Below are 15,974 nucleotides of genomic sequence, written 5' to 3'. Positions count from 1 at the left end.
CTAGTAGCTACCTGACTTTCTTATTAACATACATAGTCCTGATTCTGACACTGTTGAACTTCTGTGAGTCCATCTGTAGAGAACACCTTGCTCTAAGCAGCTCAAAATGTTTTTCAGGTTTTGTGTGATGCCCATCCTCCCTGGACTTCTCTCCGGGCAACTGATGGAACCTAATACATTTGAAGACACAAATGCGAAGTGAACTTACGTTCTTTGTGTGTGTGTGTGTGTGTGTGTATGTTTAATTTATGCTTTCAACACAAAGATTCTCTTTTTGGATCAGATTCTAATGCTTCTCTGCTAAGCACATTTTTGGCTGTCTTGCAGCCGTGAACTCGGGATGACATCGGCGCATTCTCATCCCGGTGGGAAGGCTGGGTTCAGGCTCAGAAAGGAGGGGGAGCAGCAGAAAGCAGTGAGCAAAAATATTCAACCGGGACCTGGGAGGCACAGGGGGCTCAGGGTAACTAACGCTCTGGGCCTCACTGGCCCTTCTAAGATTGACGTGGGGCTGGCTGAACACAGTCAGCCTCTTCTTCTCATTGAATGAAAATGGAATGGAAAACCACAGGGGCGGAGCTGCAGGAATACTCACGGATTTCACAGTTTGCGCCTACCCAGCCATGCGGGCAGTGGCAGGTGTAACCATTGGGCTGGTCCAGGCAGGTGCCGGCGTGATGGCAGGGGTTACTGTCACATTCATTGATGTCGATGTCACACTCTTCCCCTAAGGAGATAAAGCAAAGCAGCAGTGAGCCAGCTAGCTGCCCCAGTGGCTCTGACCCCCGTCACTTCTCTGGTGAGATCAGCAAAGATCTTTGGCTAGGCTCATGCTCTCCATGGACTTTCCAAGGGGCGTTAGTGGTAAAGAATCCACCTGCCAATGCAGGAGACATAAGAGATGTGGGTTTGATCCCTGGGTTGGGAAGATCCCCTGGAGGAGGGCAGGGCAACCCACTCCAGTATTTTTGCCCGGAGAATCCCATGGACAGAAGAGCCTGGTGGGCTACGGTTCATAGTGTCGCAGAGAGTTGGACACGACTGAGGTGACTGCGCACACATGCTCGCCTGCATTGCAGCCCAACCGGCTGTTTGCATAAAGGGCAGAAGTCTCCCAGAATTCCAGACAAGATATCCTTTACTCCAGTAAAACTTAAAAAAGAAAAGAAATCGTGCCGGTAAAAAGCATCTCCTTTAATCTATCAAATTCGTGATCTGAAGCTGATTCCCATGTCTGAGTAATCCTTTCATGGTTTATCGGAGAAACAAACCTGGGTTCCTGATTTTATTAAAGAAATCGTTTTGTTTTGGATGGAATCAGCTGAATCTTCTTATTTATTTTTCTGAAGCTCCAGAAAGCCAAAAAACTCACAGTTTATGATTTTTTTTGAAGCCAAGTGTTTGACTGTGCATGTCATCTGACATTTTCTGGATAGTTCTAGGGCGCAGCTGTGTGCCTAGCCTGAGTCAGTAATACAAATGCAATCTCCTTTCCAAACCCCGGGATCCGCTTTAGGAAGAGCATCAAGCCCACCTAAGGAAAGAAAGCTGTGATCTCTCAGGGGAGCCCAGGCTTTAACCCATCTTCCCTTGGGAACAGTGCCCGAGGGGAGCTCACCACTGCTTGGGTCCATCCATAACAAAAATCGTGACCTGGGGCTCCTCACTGTTACTCCCAACATCTGGGGGCATCCTTGCCCCTCTCAGAGAAAGCCTGGTTTAAACTAACAAGCCAGAACATGGGCTGATGTCACTGTGGTCGAAAGCCAACTTACAAGCAATACCTTGTTATTAGAAGTTATCAATACGAAGCTGTCTTTGCATGATTTAAAGTCAGACTATGAGTCAACACTAAATAAGTACACCTCTAAAAGAGGTGACATCAAAACTGAATACAGGATACTTCAAATTGAGGCAGTTACTTAAAAGTTTGAAAATGAGAAAAACCAAGCTTTTTTTGTAGAAACCTCTTGCTGTCTTTTCTCAAATAATGTTTTATTTTGTATTGAAGTATAGCTGATTAATAATACTGTGACAGTTTCAGGTGGATAGCAAAGGGACTCACCCATACATATACATATATCCATTCTTTCCCAAACACCCCTCCCATCCAGGCTGACACAAAACATTGAACAGAATTCCTTGTGCTATATATATAGTAGGCTCCTGTTGGTTATTCATTTTAAACATAGAAGTGTGTGCATGTCAGTCCCAAGCTACCTAAATACACCTCCATTTGCTGAGATAAATGAAAAACGTGATATTAAAAAAAAAATATCTCTGAGCACTGCTACCGTCATAACTAAAGCAAAGGAGCAAAATCAAATATTTTGTCAATCTTCAAAGGCAATGTCTCAGTATGCATTTGGGTAATTGCTTCCAGGCTTTAATTTAATTAGTGTTAAAGTGTTTTTCTATCTGCCATAGGTTTACCTTGCATTTATCAAACCACCATGTGTCGCTCACAGACCATTTTAGAGGCAAAATCTCAAACCAAAAATAGTTTGGGTCTGTTTCATTTCACACTTTTTTCACACCTGGCATCTATTTTTAAAGTAAAATCTGTCAAATGAAACATTTACTACGTCCAGGTCCTACTAGGTTGATTGTAATTCAGCAGTGTCTAAGTGAATTTGTTTCCTGCAATAAATACAGTCATTTATGTCAATAGGAAAGACATGAAATTGATTGCCTCTTACTAACCTATTTCAAAGGTTGTCTTGCTATTAATGGGGCAATCACTCTGACTGGAAAAGTGCATAGACTAAACTGTTACAAATGGCATTACATGGTATAGACTAGTTGAAGAGACATGTAAACAAGAACCTGCTGAGAAACAATAAAAGGATGAAATCAAAGGCCCCGCAAATATACACATCAGTACTGCTTTCCATCCATTTAGCGAGACAAGCTTGATTGAGGTATTTGCTAAACAATAGCTTTCTTTCCCTGGCTATCTGAATACTGCAAATTCTGAAATAAGATGTTTTGCCACCTTTGCAGCAATAGCTACAGAAATGACCTGACTTCTCCCTACTTTCCACAGCCTGAAAGTGAAAGTGTTAGTCGATCAGTCCTGTCCAACTCTTTACGACCCCGTGGTCTGTAACCCACCAGGCCCCTCTGTCTGTGGGATTCTCCATGAGAGAACACTGGAATGGGTTGCTAGCCTAGCAAAACTCGAAAGCCCCACTTGCTCCAGAAGGTTAACATCAGTGTCAAACATTTCTAATTCCCTGAGTTCTGGGCAGTCCTAGAGCTGTCAGTCCAGTCCTGCTCAGATCCAGATCTTTCCTGGGGAGATAAATGCCAAGTTCAGGTCCAGAGCAGCCCTAATGCATGTTTTGGCCCTTGGAGCTCCAAGTGGCTGTAAAATAGTTGAGAAAAGTCCAAGATCCTCAGATTTATCTCTTTTTGACACTCACTAATTTGGAAGGACTTGGTAGGAATAGAGAATGGCAGGGGAAAATAGGATTAACTTATTCTATAGACATTTATCAACTCTCTAAGACCCAGGAACCAAAGAACCAGGACCCAGAGAGAGTCCCAAACCTATCTCAATCTGGTTTTCATCACCACCGCGTTCTTAGAGCTACACTTGGGGTTCAGTGGCATTAGTTTATGATAAAGTTCCATGCCAGTCAGGAGCCCAAATAGCCAGCAGCTATTTCCACAGCATAGGTACTCGGTAAGAATCTCAGAGCAGTTCACAGTCCAGCGATATCTTGAGATTTACTCCACTGGCCTATTTTACAGATGAACATGCCAACATTTCTACTTGAATTGTTATCCCTTAATTGGCTACAGTTGAGGTCTTCATAGTGTTGCATGCTTGGGGGAGGAATACGTGGTGATTCTGATGATGGAGCCACTCAAGGAAAATTTCAATCAGGAGAAATTCAAAGATGATTGCTCTCTTTGCTTCAGAGTAATAATGCACTTTGTTATTAGTTTTATGTAAAGTATGTGAAGATTTATTACAAATAATGGGCTTTCCAGGTGGTGCTAGTGGTCAAGAATCCTCCTGCCAATACAGGAGACACAAGAGACATGGGTTAGATCCCTGGGTTGGGAAGATGCCCTGGAGGAGGGCATGGCACCCTGGTCCAGTATTCTTGCCTGGAAAATTCCATGGGCAGAGGAGCCTGGTGGGCTACAGTCCATGGGGCCACAAAGAGTCAGACATGACTGAGCAACTGGGCACATAGGGAGTAAATTGGGTTTCATTTGTGTTTCTTTGTATTAGGAGTATTATATTTTTATGTACATTTCAACACCTCACCATTTGATCTCCAAGCAATATGCATTCTAGCTTATTTTAGTAAAAGAGTCTTCAGTACATTATATCATCTTTCTCCACTCATAGTTTACTTAATAAATCTTTATGCTTTTGCTGGCTTGAGCCAGATTACTTTTTTCTTGAGTTGCTTACGTTTTTTATTTGAGTGGGGAAAACCAATTACTTTTAAATCATCGTTGTGCTTGAATAACATTTGCAAAGAGAATAGGAAATGAAATTTTTACTTGACTAAGGCTAGAAATCAGTCTGAGCTTTAAATCTTTTCCAATTGCTTTTCAATCTACTACTTTCTAAGAGGCAGTCTGTATAGTAGGTATCACTTTTGGTAGTATTTATGCAAATTTACAACTGTACTGTTTAATTCTGTATGCTTCCCTTGGATAAATTAAAATGAGAAAGATAAGAAATCAAAAGTCACTGCTGTCAGTAAATTCCTGAGTTAATAGAGACTCCACTGAATGATATCAATGAAAATTATTATAGCCATAATATCCAGTATTAAAAAATTTCAGCCTACTATGTGCCAGGCACTGGAACAGGTGCTTTAACCATAACTCCTTCATACTTTACAAGCATTTTACTTCACATGAAATGAATCTAAATAATTACTAGGAACTTCAACAGTGATGGAGTATCTGGAACCTGACTTGCCTTCCCACTGTAAATAATTAAACAAGTGAACAAAATATATATATATATTTTTAAAAAACCTTTAAAACATTAGACAACAGGCAGTGCCTAACTGATTGCTGAGAGAAGAGAAAGAAAACAGCAGAGTACCAACACCATCCTGGCTTTCTGCCTGGAACCAACTTAGAACACAGTGGTTTTGCTGAACTGAGGGGCATAATTGGAATTTGGAGCGGTTCAGGCTTCACAGGTGGTGCTAATGGTAAAGAACCTGCCTGCCAGTGCAGGAGGCATACGAGACATGGGTTCAACCCCTAGGCTGGGAAGATCCCCTGGAGAAGGGCACGGCAACCCACTCCAGTATTCTTGCCTGGAGAATCCCATGGCCCGAGGAGCCTGGCGGGCTACAGCCCACAGCGTCGCAGAGAGGTAGACACGATTGAAGAGACCTAGCACTCAGGTAGCTGTAATTTGTAGGACAGACCACCACAGAAGACGGAGCCACACAGGAAAGGGGCAGCAGAGAAACGCTGCAGCCCTCGCGTTTATTGTTGAGCACTGTGCCTGAGCCGGATGGAACGCCACGGCAGAGCAAAGGGGAGGAAAGATGGACAGTACCCACAGCTCACAGAGGACTGGGAAGCATTTAAACCTTCACAAGTTGGAATACAGACATTTCACGGACCTCCCCACCACCCCCGCCCCGGGCATTCACAGAGGAAAAGGTCACACCTAAGTAGTAGGATGTAACTATCCCTACGGTAAATGCTACTAGAGTTTCACCTTCCAAAATACAAAACAAACTTTGAAAGAATCAATCGGGTCAGCACGTAACTTACCTACTCGCCACAAAGAAGGCCTGTATTTTTAAAAGAAATTCAATTACTCAAAAACTTAATGACTCACAATGACCATTCAGACAAACAAATACCAGATGTGCAAAAAGAGCAGGAACATGGGATGCATACCCAGAAGGGAAGTCAGTCAAAATTCAGAGATCCAGAAATATCAGCAACAGATGATGGTGAATAAATAAGAAATTTGTTCAAAATGTGAAGGGAAATCATGGGGAAGATGAAGATAAAAATGGAAGATATAAAAAAAAAAGCGAGTGGAACTTCTAAATATAAAAATGTCAAAGACAATATTAATAAAAAGAGAAAACTACAAATACCCCTCATGAATACAGGCACAAAAATTCTGAACAAAATATTAGAGGACAGGATTCAGTGATATAGAAAAAGAATTGTACACTATGACAAAATGGTGTTTATTCCAGAGAGACAAGATATGAATTCAATATTTGAGAATCAATCAATATAATCCATCATATTAATAGGTTAAAGAAGAAAAATCATATGATAACATCAGTTGATGCAGAAAAAGCATTTGGAAGAATTCAACAGCTATTCATAACTAAAGCTATCAGCAAACAAGGAATATAGAGCTACCTCCTCAACTTGATAGGAATAAATCTAAAAAATCTATAGCTAACATTATACTTGGGACTTCCCAGGTGACACAGTGATAAAGAATCCACTTGCAGGAGACATGGGTTTGATCTCTGGGTCAGGAAGATTCCCTGGAGAAGGAAATAGCAACCCATTCCAGTATTCTCGCCTGGGAAATTCCAGGGAGAGAGGGGCCTGGCGGGCAACAGTCCATGAGTTCGAAAAAGAGTCAGACACAGCTGAGTTCATGTGTACATGCACAACATTATACTTAATGGTGAAATACTGAATGCTTTCCCCCTAATCCTGGGAACAAAGTAAAAATGTCTACTACCACTGTTCTTATTCAAACTTGTGTGAGATGTTATAGTCAGTGTAATAAGACAATAAAGGAAAAGAAAACTTATACATATCAAAAAGAAAGAAATAAAAATGTCCCTACTTTTAGAAAATATCATTATCTATGTATAAAATCCCAAGGAATCTACCTTTGAAATCCTAAAGTGAATGAGCTCATCAAAGTTAGAGGACACAAGATAAACATACAAAAATCAATTGTATATCTGCACACTAGCAATGAACACGTGCACACCAAACTACAATTCTATTTATAATCACTCAAAAAAGAAACCTTTAGCTGTACATGTATGGGAGTTACATGCTGAAAAATATAAAATGCTGATGAAAGAAACCAAAGATCTAAATATATGGAGCATCATGTGTGTTCATGGATTTGTTGTTGTTGTTCATGGATTGGAAGGCTCCAAATACTAATGGTATCAACTCTCTCCAAATTAATATACAAATTTTAACAGAATTTTTATCAATACTTCATCAAAAACTTTTGGAGATATAGAGAATATTATTTTAAAATTTTTATGAAAAGACAAAGAAACTAGTATATGTCAAACAGTTTTGAAAGAAAAAGAGTAATTGTGAAGATCATTCTGCCTGGTTTCGATATTATACAACTATGGTAATAACGCTTCTCAGGTGGCTCAAAAACACACCTGCCAGATGCAGGCGATGTGGGTTCAATCCTTGGGTTGAGAAGATCCCCTAGAGTAGGAAATGGCAAACCACCTCAGTACTATTGCCTGGAAAATTCCATGGACAGAGGAGCCTGGCAGGCTTCAGTCCATGGGGCCTGCAAAGAGTCAGACATAACTGAGTGATGGAGCATGCATGGTAATAAAGATGGAGTTGCAATGGCAGAGGAACAGACACACAGATCAATGAAACAGAAGGGAGAATTCACATGAATATCGCCAACTGATTTTTGACAAAGGTTTTGAAGCAATTCTGTCTAGGAAAGGCAGCCTTTTCAAGAAATGGTACTTGAGACTTGTACTTCAATAGGAAAAATAAAAGCAAGCCTTCTAGTTGGAAGATCCCGGAAAAGAATGCAGACTGTGAAGAAAATCATCCAAGAGTATTTACAAATGTATGACCCAAAGCTCCCTGAGGGGTGAGGGGCAGTGCTGACCTAAGTGACCTTGGGATGGGCAGAGTTGGCAGGACCGAAGGCAAAAGGAGCTAGACACCAGCACTGAGTATAAAGCTGTTTCCCACAAGGATACAAGTTAAGAATTCTGACTCTGCTCTACATGTATGCAGGAATTAAACAAGGAAAATGCTGCTGGATGGTACTAGCCAGGAATCTTACTGTGGGTGTGGGAATTTCCAGATAAACAAGAGAGAAGACTACAGTGATCCATGTAGCAATGGAGTAGAGTTGGAGAAATTAGTATAAATTCATGTTTAGCTTAATTCAGATATAGATGGCTACGCAAAACTCAGCAGTGGCCACAGGACTGGAAAAGGTCAGTTTTCACTTCAATCCCAAAGAAAGGCAATGCCAAGGAAAGCTCAAACTACCGCACAATTGCATTCATCTCACACGCTAGTAAAGTAATGTTCAAAATTCTCCAAGCCAGGCTTCAGCAATACGTGAACCATGAACTTCCAGATATTCAAGCTGGTTTTAGAAAAGGCAGAGGAACCAGAGATCAAATTGTCAACATCCACTGGATCATTGAAAAAGCAAGAGAGTTCCAGAAATACATCTATTTCTGCTTTACTAACTATGCCAAAGCCTTTGACTGTGTATCACAATAAACTGTGGAAAATTCTGAAAGAGATGGGAATACCAGACCACCTGACCTGCCTCTTGAGAAATCTGTATTCAGCTTAGGAAGCAACAGTTAGAACTGGACATGGAACAACAGACTGTTTCCAAATAGGAAAAGGAGTACGTCAAGGATGTATATTGTCACCCTGCTTATTTAACTTCTATGCAGAGTACATCATGTGAAATGCCAGGCTGGAAGAAGCACAAGCTGGAATCAAGATTGTCAAGAGAAATATCAATAGCTTCAGATATGCAGATGATACCACCCTTATGGCAGAAAGTGAAGAAGAACTGAAGAGCCTCTTGATGAAAGTGAAAGAGAAGAGTAAAAAAGCTAGCTTAAAGCTCAGCATTCAGAAAACTAAGATCATGGCATCTGGTCCCATCACTTCATGGCAAATAGATGGGGAAACAATAGAAAAAGTGGCTGACTTTATTTTTCTGGGCTCCAAAATCACTGCAGATGGTGATTGCAGCCATGAAATTAAAAGTCGCTTACTCCTTGGAAGGAAAGTTATGACCAATCTAGATAGCATATTAAAAAGCAGAGACATTACTTTGCCAACAAAGTTCTGTCTAGTCAAGGCTATGGCTTTTCCAGTAGCCATGTATGGATGTGAGAGTTGGACTATAAAAAAAGCTGAGGGCTGAAGAATTGATGCCTCTGAACTGTGGTGTTGGAGAAGATTCTTGAGAGTCCCTTGGACTGCAAGGAGATCCAACCAGTCCATCCTAAAGGAGATCAGTCCTGGGTGTTCATTGGAAGGACTGATGTTGAAGCTGAAATTCCAATACTTCGGCCATCTGATGTGAAGAGCTGACTCATTTGAAAAGACCCTGATGTTGGGAAAGATTGAGGGCAGGAGGAGAAGGGGATGACAGAGAATGAAATGGTTGGATGGCACCACCGACTCAATGGACATGAGTTTGGATAAACTCCGGGAGTTGGTGATGGACAGGGAGGCCTGGCGTGCAGCAGTTCATGGAGTTGCAAAGAGTCGGACACGAATGAACAGTCGGAGCGACTGAAATGAACTGAACTGAACTGAACGCAATGACAATATTTATAAATACATGGGTTAGTATACAGACACATTCGCTTGCTACGTCAGCTGAGAGGATCTAGAAGCAAAGGCCTGCCTGGAATATTGAGCACAGCTTGAGGTAAGATCTTGGTTTCTAGTACCATTCTCCAATAAAAGGAACCATTCTCCTTGGAGAGACGGCTGATTCTAAGACTAGAGCAAGAAATATACAAGATAAGACTGGGGTATCCTCAGCGCCAGAAAGCATACAAAACACACACACACAACCACCACCAACACAACAACAAAGTATGTTCATAGTTCGGGGACAACAGGAGCCAAATGAAAGAATTCCCAATGTCCAAAATCTGGAACGTTCTGAGCAACAAAATAAATTAAAATATTCTGGATTTAACTCAAAGTATAAAATAAATATCCATAACGCCACACTGATACAAACAAATGTGGCAAAACAGACAAATCTCTCCTACAGAAGAATTTCACATAGTTTAACGACTTTTCCAAAGATGTGGGTATAACTCCCCATTCCTTAAGTGTGGTCCTTTCAAAGAGTAAAAAATGCAACGATGGGGAAAGAATAACATTACAGGGGAAAAATTTGGTAAACACTATCTCAGTTAAGTGATCAAGGTCAACATCAGTGGTCAGAAATCATACTGATAGTATATAGCCTTGATATGTGGGATGTGATTAGAAAGTCAACAAAGGACATGCAGGGATACTTAGCCAAAGAGGAAGTGGAGATGTAAAATAATCACACGAAAAGGTGTCCAACATCATTTATCATTCGTGTGTGCATGAGTCACTCAGGCATATCCAACTCTTTGCGATCCCACAGACTGTAGCCCGCCAGGCTCCTCTGTCCATGGGAGAGTTTAGGAAAGAATAGTGGAGTGGGATGCCATTTTCCTACTCCAGGGGATCTTCCTAATCCAGGGATCAAACCCATTTCCTGTGTCTCCTGCACTGTAGGCAGATTCTTTATCTGCTGAGCCATCAGGGAAGCCCATATTTGCCATTAGGGAAATTCAAATTAAAACCACAAGACATCACTGAACACATATCAAAATGGCTAAAATAAAAAATGAAGACAATATCAAATGCTGGCAAGGGGAGAGATGAACTGGATTATTATGCATGGTTAATGGGAAGGAAAAAATGGTTAAATCACTCTGGAAATATTCTGACATCTTTTTTTCTCTTTTTGAAAAGTCCACATCAACTACTAAATGAACCAGCACTTGAATTCCTGGGCAACTGTTACAGAACAAAATGAAAACTTATGTTCACACAAAAGAACTGTAAGTGAACATTTGCAGCAGCTTTCTTTGCAATACCTCAAAATTGGAAAAAACTCAGATTTCTTTCAACAGGTGACTAGTTAAACTGTGGAGTATTCATACCATAGAAGGCAGATCAGCAATAAAAAGGAAGACACTTGATACACACAATGATCTGGATGAATTGTCAGAGAATTATGCTGAGTGAAAAAAACTTGAAAGGTTACATGTTATATGATTCCATGTATAAAATATTTTTGAAATACCAAAGTTATAAAGATGCAGAACAGATTAGCACTTCCCAGGGATTAAGGAAATTTTCCTGTAGTGGACAAGAAACGGGCGTGGCTATCAAAGGACAGCATAAGGAATCCTTATGATGGAAATGGTCTGGATCGTGACTGTGTCAATGTCAGTAACTTGGGAAAGACACTGTACTATAGTTCTACATGTTGTCACTGAGGGTAAACTGTACACTGGATCCCTCTATTATTTACTGAAACTGTTCATGAAGTTTGAAGTTTCAATTATCTCAAAATAAAAACTTTGATTTTGAAAAAACAGCCCAAGGGGAAAAAAAAGACATACAGATAGTCAATCATTTCCTAAAAAAATGTGCTAATGAATTCTGCTAGCTAAGTTGCTAGGATAATTTCATACTTATATGGGGAAAAAATAAACTTCCATCCTTAAGTCACACCACACACACACAAAATTAACTCAAGACCTAAACCTAAAAGCAAAATCTATTTTTAAAAATTCTAGAAGAAAACGTTGGGTAAAATGTCATCATCATAAGGTAGGCAAAGAAAGAATAAACCAAAAGAGAAAAAAAAAAGATAAATTAGAGATTACAAAAAAAAAAAAAAGCACTTGCTCCCCACAAAAAAAAAAAAGAAAAAATAATTAAGAATGTGCTCACTTTGGCAGCACATATAGTTAAAAATTAGACCAATACAGAGAAAATTAGCATGGTTCCTGAGCAAGGATGACATGCAAATCCATGAAATGCTCCATATTTTTGCTGTATGGCTCAGGAAACTCAAACAGGGGCTCTGTATCAACGTAGAGGGGTGGGGTGGGGAGGGAGACGGGAGGGAGGTTCAAAATGGAGGAGATATACGTATACCTATGGCTGATTCATGTTGAGGTTTGACAGAAAACAGCAAAATCCTGTAAAGCAATTATCCTTCAACAAAAAATAAATTAATTAAAAAAAAAAGAATGTATGGATGGATGTACTGCTGGGGGAAAAAAAAAGAATGAATGGACAAGCCAAATGTTTATCTGACAAAGGATTTGTATCTAGAATATGCAAATTACTCTAACAACTCAATGACATGACAAAAATTCAATTTCTAAAAAATGGGCAAAAAATTTGAAAAGACCCTTCACAAGGGAAGACATATGAAAGGAAAAAAATGAAAGTAGTTTCTCAGTTGTGTCCTACTCTTTGTGACTCCATGGACTGTAACCCACCAGGCTCCTCTGTCCATGGGATTCTCCAGGCAAGAATACTGGAGTGGGTAGCCATTTCCTTCTCCAGGAGATCTTCTCAACCCAGGTATTGAACCCACATCTGAACTGCAGGCAGTTCAGGGAAGCCCAAAGATATCTGAAGGATCAGTAATTACATGAAAGATGCTCAACAACAAAGAAGAGCAAATTAAAATCTCAATGAGAATAAAACACTGATGACATTTGCCTGTGAAAATGAGCTGGAAATTATAGCATATTCTCCTGTGAACTGAAAGACAAATACTGAAAAGTAGCTGAAAAATGTTGAAGAATGTCTAAGGCTGAGTAAAAACAGGCATTTGTTATTTTCAAAGACCAGTTAGAGTGATGTTTGAGCCTACTTCAATTGGAAGAGTCCTCCTGCTTGCTGTGATCACAGTAAGAACAACGAGAAAGGCCTAGGGAAGGACGTTTCACCTAGAACATGAGTTGGACGTGATGTAGCAACTAAACAACAACCAAAAGGTGTATGGCCAGTGGGGGAGGCAGAGGGGATTGAGAGGCAGAAGACGCACAGGAAGAACATTACTGAGAAGAAGAGCATGACACGGGTGTTCGGGAATCAAGCAGGCAAGGGGGGCCCAGCACAAGCCTGGAAAGACTGGATGCAGCCAAACCTCCCAGGTCCTGATGATCCAGTTAAAAGTCTTAAAGACAATGATATGCCAGTAGGCGATTTTAACTAGGGAGAGAGAAGATTAGATTTTCATTTAAAAGGTCTCTTCAGAGTTTCCCTGGTGGCTCAGTGGAAAAACAATTCGCCTGCCAACGCAGGAGATGCAGGTTTGATCCCTGGGGTGGGAAGAACCCCTGGAGAAGGAAATGGCAATCTACTCCAGTATTCTTGCCTGAAAAAAAAAAAAACAAATCCCATAGACAGAGGAGCCTGGTAGGCTACAGTCCATGGAGTCACAAAGACTTAGACACTACTTAATGACTAACATTTTAACTTTTAAGGAAATAAAAACTTCTTTGCACTCTGGATAGGAGTAAATATTGGTACAAGCTTTCTTCCTGGAGAGCACTATGGAAATAAGTATGTATTCTCCTGGATCCTGGGATTCCATTCCTAGGAAATTAGCTCAAAGAAATAATAATTATACAAGTTCACAAAGACATGCATGCAAGAATATTCACTGTAATATTGTTTACAATAGGAAAAGGTTCCATCTCTTCAAAAGTTGAATTGAGCATGGGTTAAAAAAAAAATCCTGACATATCATGGAATGGATGACAGGACAGCCAATAAAAATGATAAACAGAAGCATATTCCTTAATGTGAAAGCACATTTATAAAATACACATATTTTAAGTGAAAAATAGTATGAATAGTATGATTCCTTTTATGTTCAAATATGTGCATTTACGGGCTTCCTCGGTGGCTCTGCAGTAAAAAAGTCTGCCTGCAATGCAGGAACTGCAGGAGATGTGGGTTTGATCCCTGGGTCAGGAAGATTCCCTGGAGGAGGGCGTGGCAACCCATTCCAGTATTCTTGCCTGGAGAATCTCATGGACAGAGAATCCTGGTGGGCCATAGTCCATAGGGTCGAAAAGAGTTGGATGTGACTGAAGCGACTTATCAGGCACACACATATGCATTTGCACTACACAGTGTATCTTAAACACAAACAGACCTTCAGGAAAACCCCTGGATATATGTAACAAAATGTTAGCAATGGCTGCCTCCTAGTAGCACAGTTTTAAGTGGTGGGTTGTTTTCTTTTCCCCCTATGGCACTATATTTTCTCATTTTTCTTCCAAGCTTTTTATTATTTGTGGGATATAAATGTCTAGGGGAAAAAATGGAATGCTTCCCCAATATTATTTTGGATTTATTGATGAGGACAAATGTCCTTGCATGTTTATAAACCAGTCAGAAACAAAACCACCTGCAGACAATTTTCTGAGTGAGCCCACTTCTCACCCCAGGAAAAGCCAACAGGAAAACAAAGGACGTGACACAGATAAACAGAAGGAAGATGAGAGGTCGCTCCTCCCGATTTTTGACTGTTGGCATCTTCCCCAGAAGCACAAATGAGGCTCCCCAGATATGGACTGGGGGTCCAGATTCTGTGGAATTCTTCAAGGTTGGTGAGGTGGCCACTGTGGCTTAGCAGGGAGAAGTGAGCATGCAAGGCACTGTCCAGCCAATGATAACATATTTCCAGAAACTTCAGTGCCCACCTTCTTCTGTTATCACCCTGTATATTAACCTTTCCCAACCTGTAAGCCAGAGTGACCCTGATGCTTTTGTTGGCTGAGCAAGTGCTGAAAACAGAGACCTGACCTACACTCTACATCTCCGCACTCCTATGCTCAGCTAACAAAGCAAAGGATGGAACCCCCACTACCCAGTTCAGTTCAGTTCAGTCGCTCAGTCATGTCCGACTCTTTGCAACTCCATGAACTGCTGCATGCCAGGCCTCCCTGTCCATCACCAACTCCCAGAGTTTACCCAAACTCATGTCCCTTGAGTCTGTGGTGCCATCCAGCCATCTCATCCTCTGTCGTCCCCTTCTCCTCCTGCCCCCAGCCCCTCCCAGCATCAGGGTCTTTTCCAATGAGTCAACACTTCCCATGAGGTGGCCAAAATATTGGAGTTTCAGCTTCAGCATCAGTTCTTCCAATGAACACCCAGGACTGATCTCCTTTAGGATTGACTGGTTGGATCTCCTTGCAGTCCAAGGGACTCTCAAAAGTCTTCTCCAACACCACAGTTCAAAAGCATCAATTCTTCGGTGCTCAGCTTTCTTCACAGTCCAAATCTCACATCCATACATGACCATTGGAAAAACCATAGCCTTGACTAGACGGACCTTTGTTGGCAAAGTAAATGTCTCTGCTCTTTAATATGCTATCTAGGGTTGTCATAACTTTCCTTCTAAGGAGTAAGCGTCTTTTAATTTCATGGCTGCAATCACCATCTGCAGTGATTTTGGAGCCCCCCAAAATGAAGTCAGCCACTGTTTCCACTCTTTCCCCACTGACTTGCCATGAAGTGATGGGACCGGGTACCATGATCTTAGTTTTCTGAATGTTGAGCTTTAAGCCAACTTTTTCACTCTCCTCTTTCACTTTCGTCAAGAGGCTCACTAGTTCTTCTTCACTTTCTGCCATAAGGGTGGTGTCATCTGCATATCTGAGGTTATTGATATTTCTCCCGGCAATCTTGATTCCATCTTGTGCTTCCTCCAGCCCAGTGTTTCTCATGATGTACTCTGCATATAAGTTAAATAAGCAGGGTGACAATATACAACCTTGACGTACTCCTTTTCCTATTTGGAACCAGTCTGTTGTTCCGTGTCCAGTTCTAACTGTTGCTTCCTGACCTGCATACAGGTTTCTTAAGAGCAGGTCAGGTGGTCTGGTATTCCCATCTCTTTCAGAATTTTTCACAGTTTATTGTGATCCACACAGTCAAAGGCTTTGGCATAGTCAATAAAGCAGAAATAGATGCTTTTCTGGAACTCTCTTAAACTACTCAAGTGGCTCCTAATTTCTTTTGAGAATCTGATGACAATTTAAGAACTTCTCCCTCAGCATTTACACATGCATATGACACTTCACGTCTGTTTGGGGTGCTCACAACCCCCTGAGGTCTTTGAGGGGTGACTTCAA

At 41.0% G+C, this 15,974-nt stretch overlaps 1 protein-coding gene and 1 non-coding gene across 2 annotated transcripts in view; one reads left to right on the top strand and one right to left on the bottom strand.

The window, feature by feature from the left end:
* The window catches only part of DNER (delta/notch like EGF repeat containing), a 384,143-nt gene that overhangs the window by 19,107 nt on the left and 349,062 nt on the right, over window positions 1-15,974 (bottom strand). Inside the window, exon 13 of the mRNA XM_065928909.1 lies at window positions 596-727. Coding sequence (XP_065784981.1) covers window positions 596-727 — 132 coding nt within the window. The remainder of the gene's footprint in view (window positions 1-595; window positions 728-15,974) is intronic.
* Window positions 11,753-11,861, top strand: LOC136165703 (U6 spliceosomal RNA). Its single transcript, XR_010662704.1, has one exon. It is a non-coding gene; the product is annotated as a U6 spliceosomal RNA (small nuclear RNA).

This window comes from Muntiacus reevesi, chromosome 3 (assembly GCF_963930625.1).
Source record: "Muntiacus reevesi chromosome 3, mMunRee1.1, whole genome shotgun sequence".
In the NCBI taxonomy this organism is placed as follows: domain Eukaryota; kingdom Metazoa; phylum Chordata; class Mammalia; order Artiodactyla; family Cervidae; genus Muntiacus; species Muntiacus reevesi.
The sequence above is the reverse complement of the archived record's forward strand: the minus strand, read 5'-3'. Positions and strand labels throughout refer to the sequence as shown.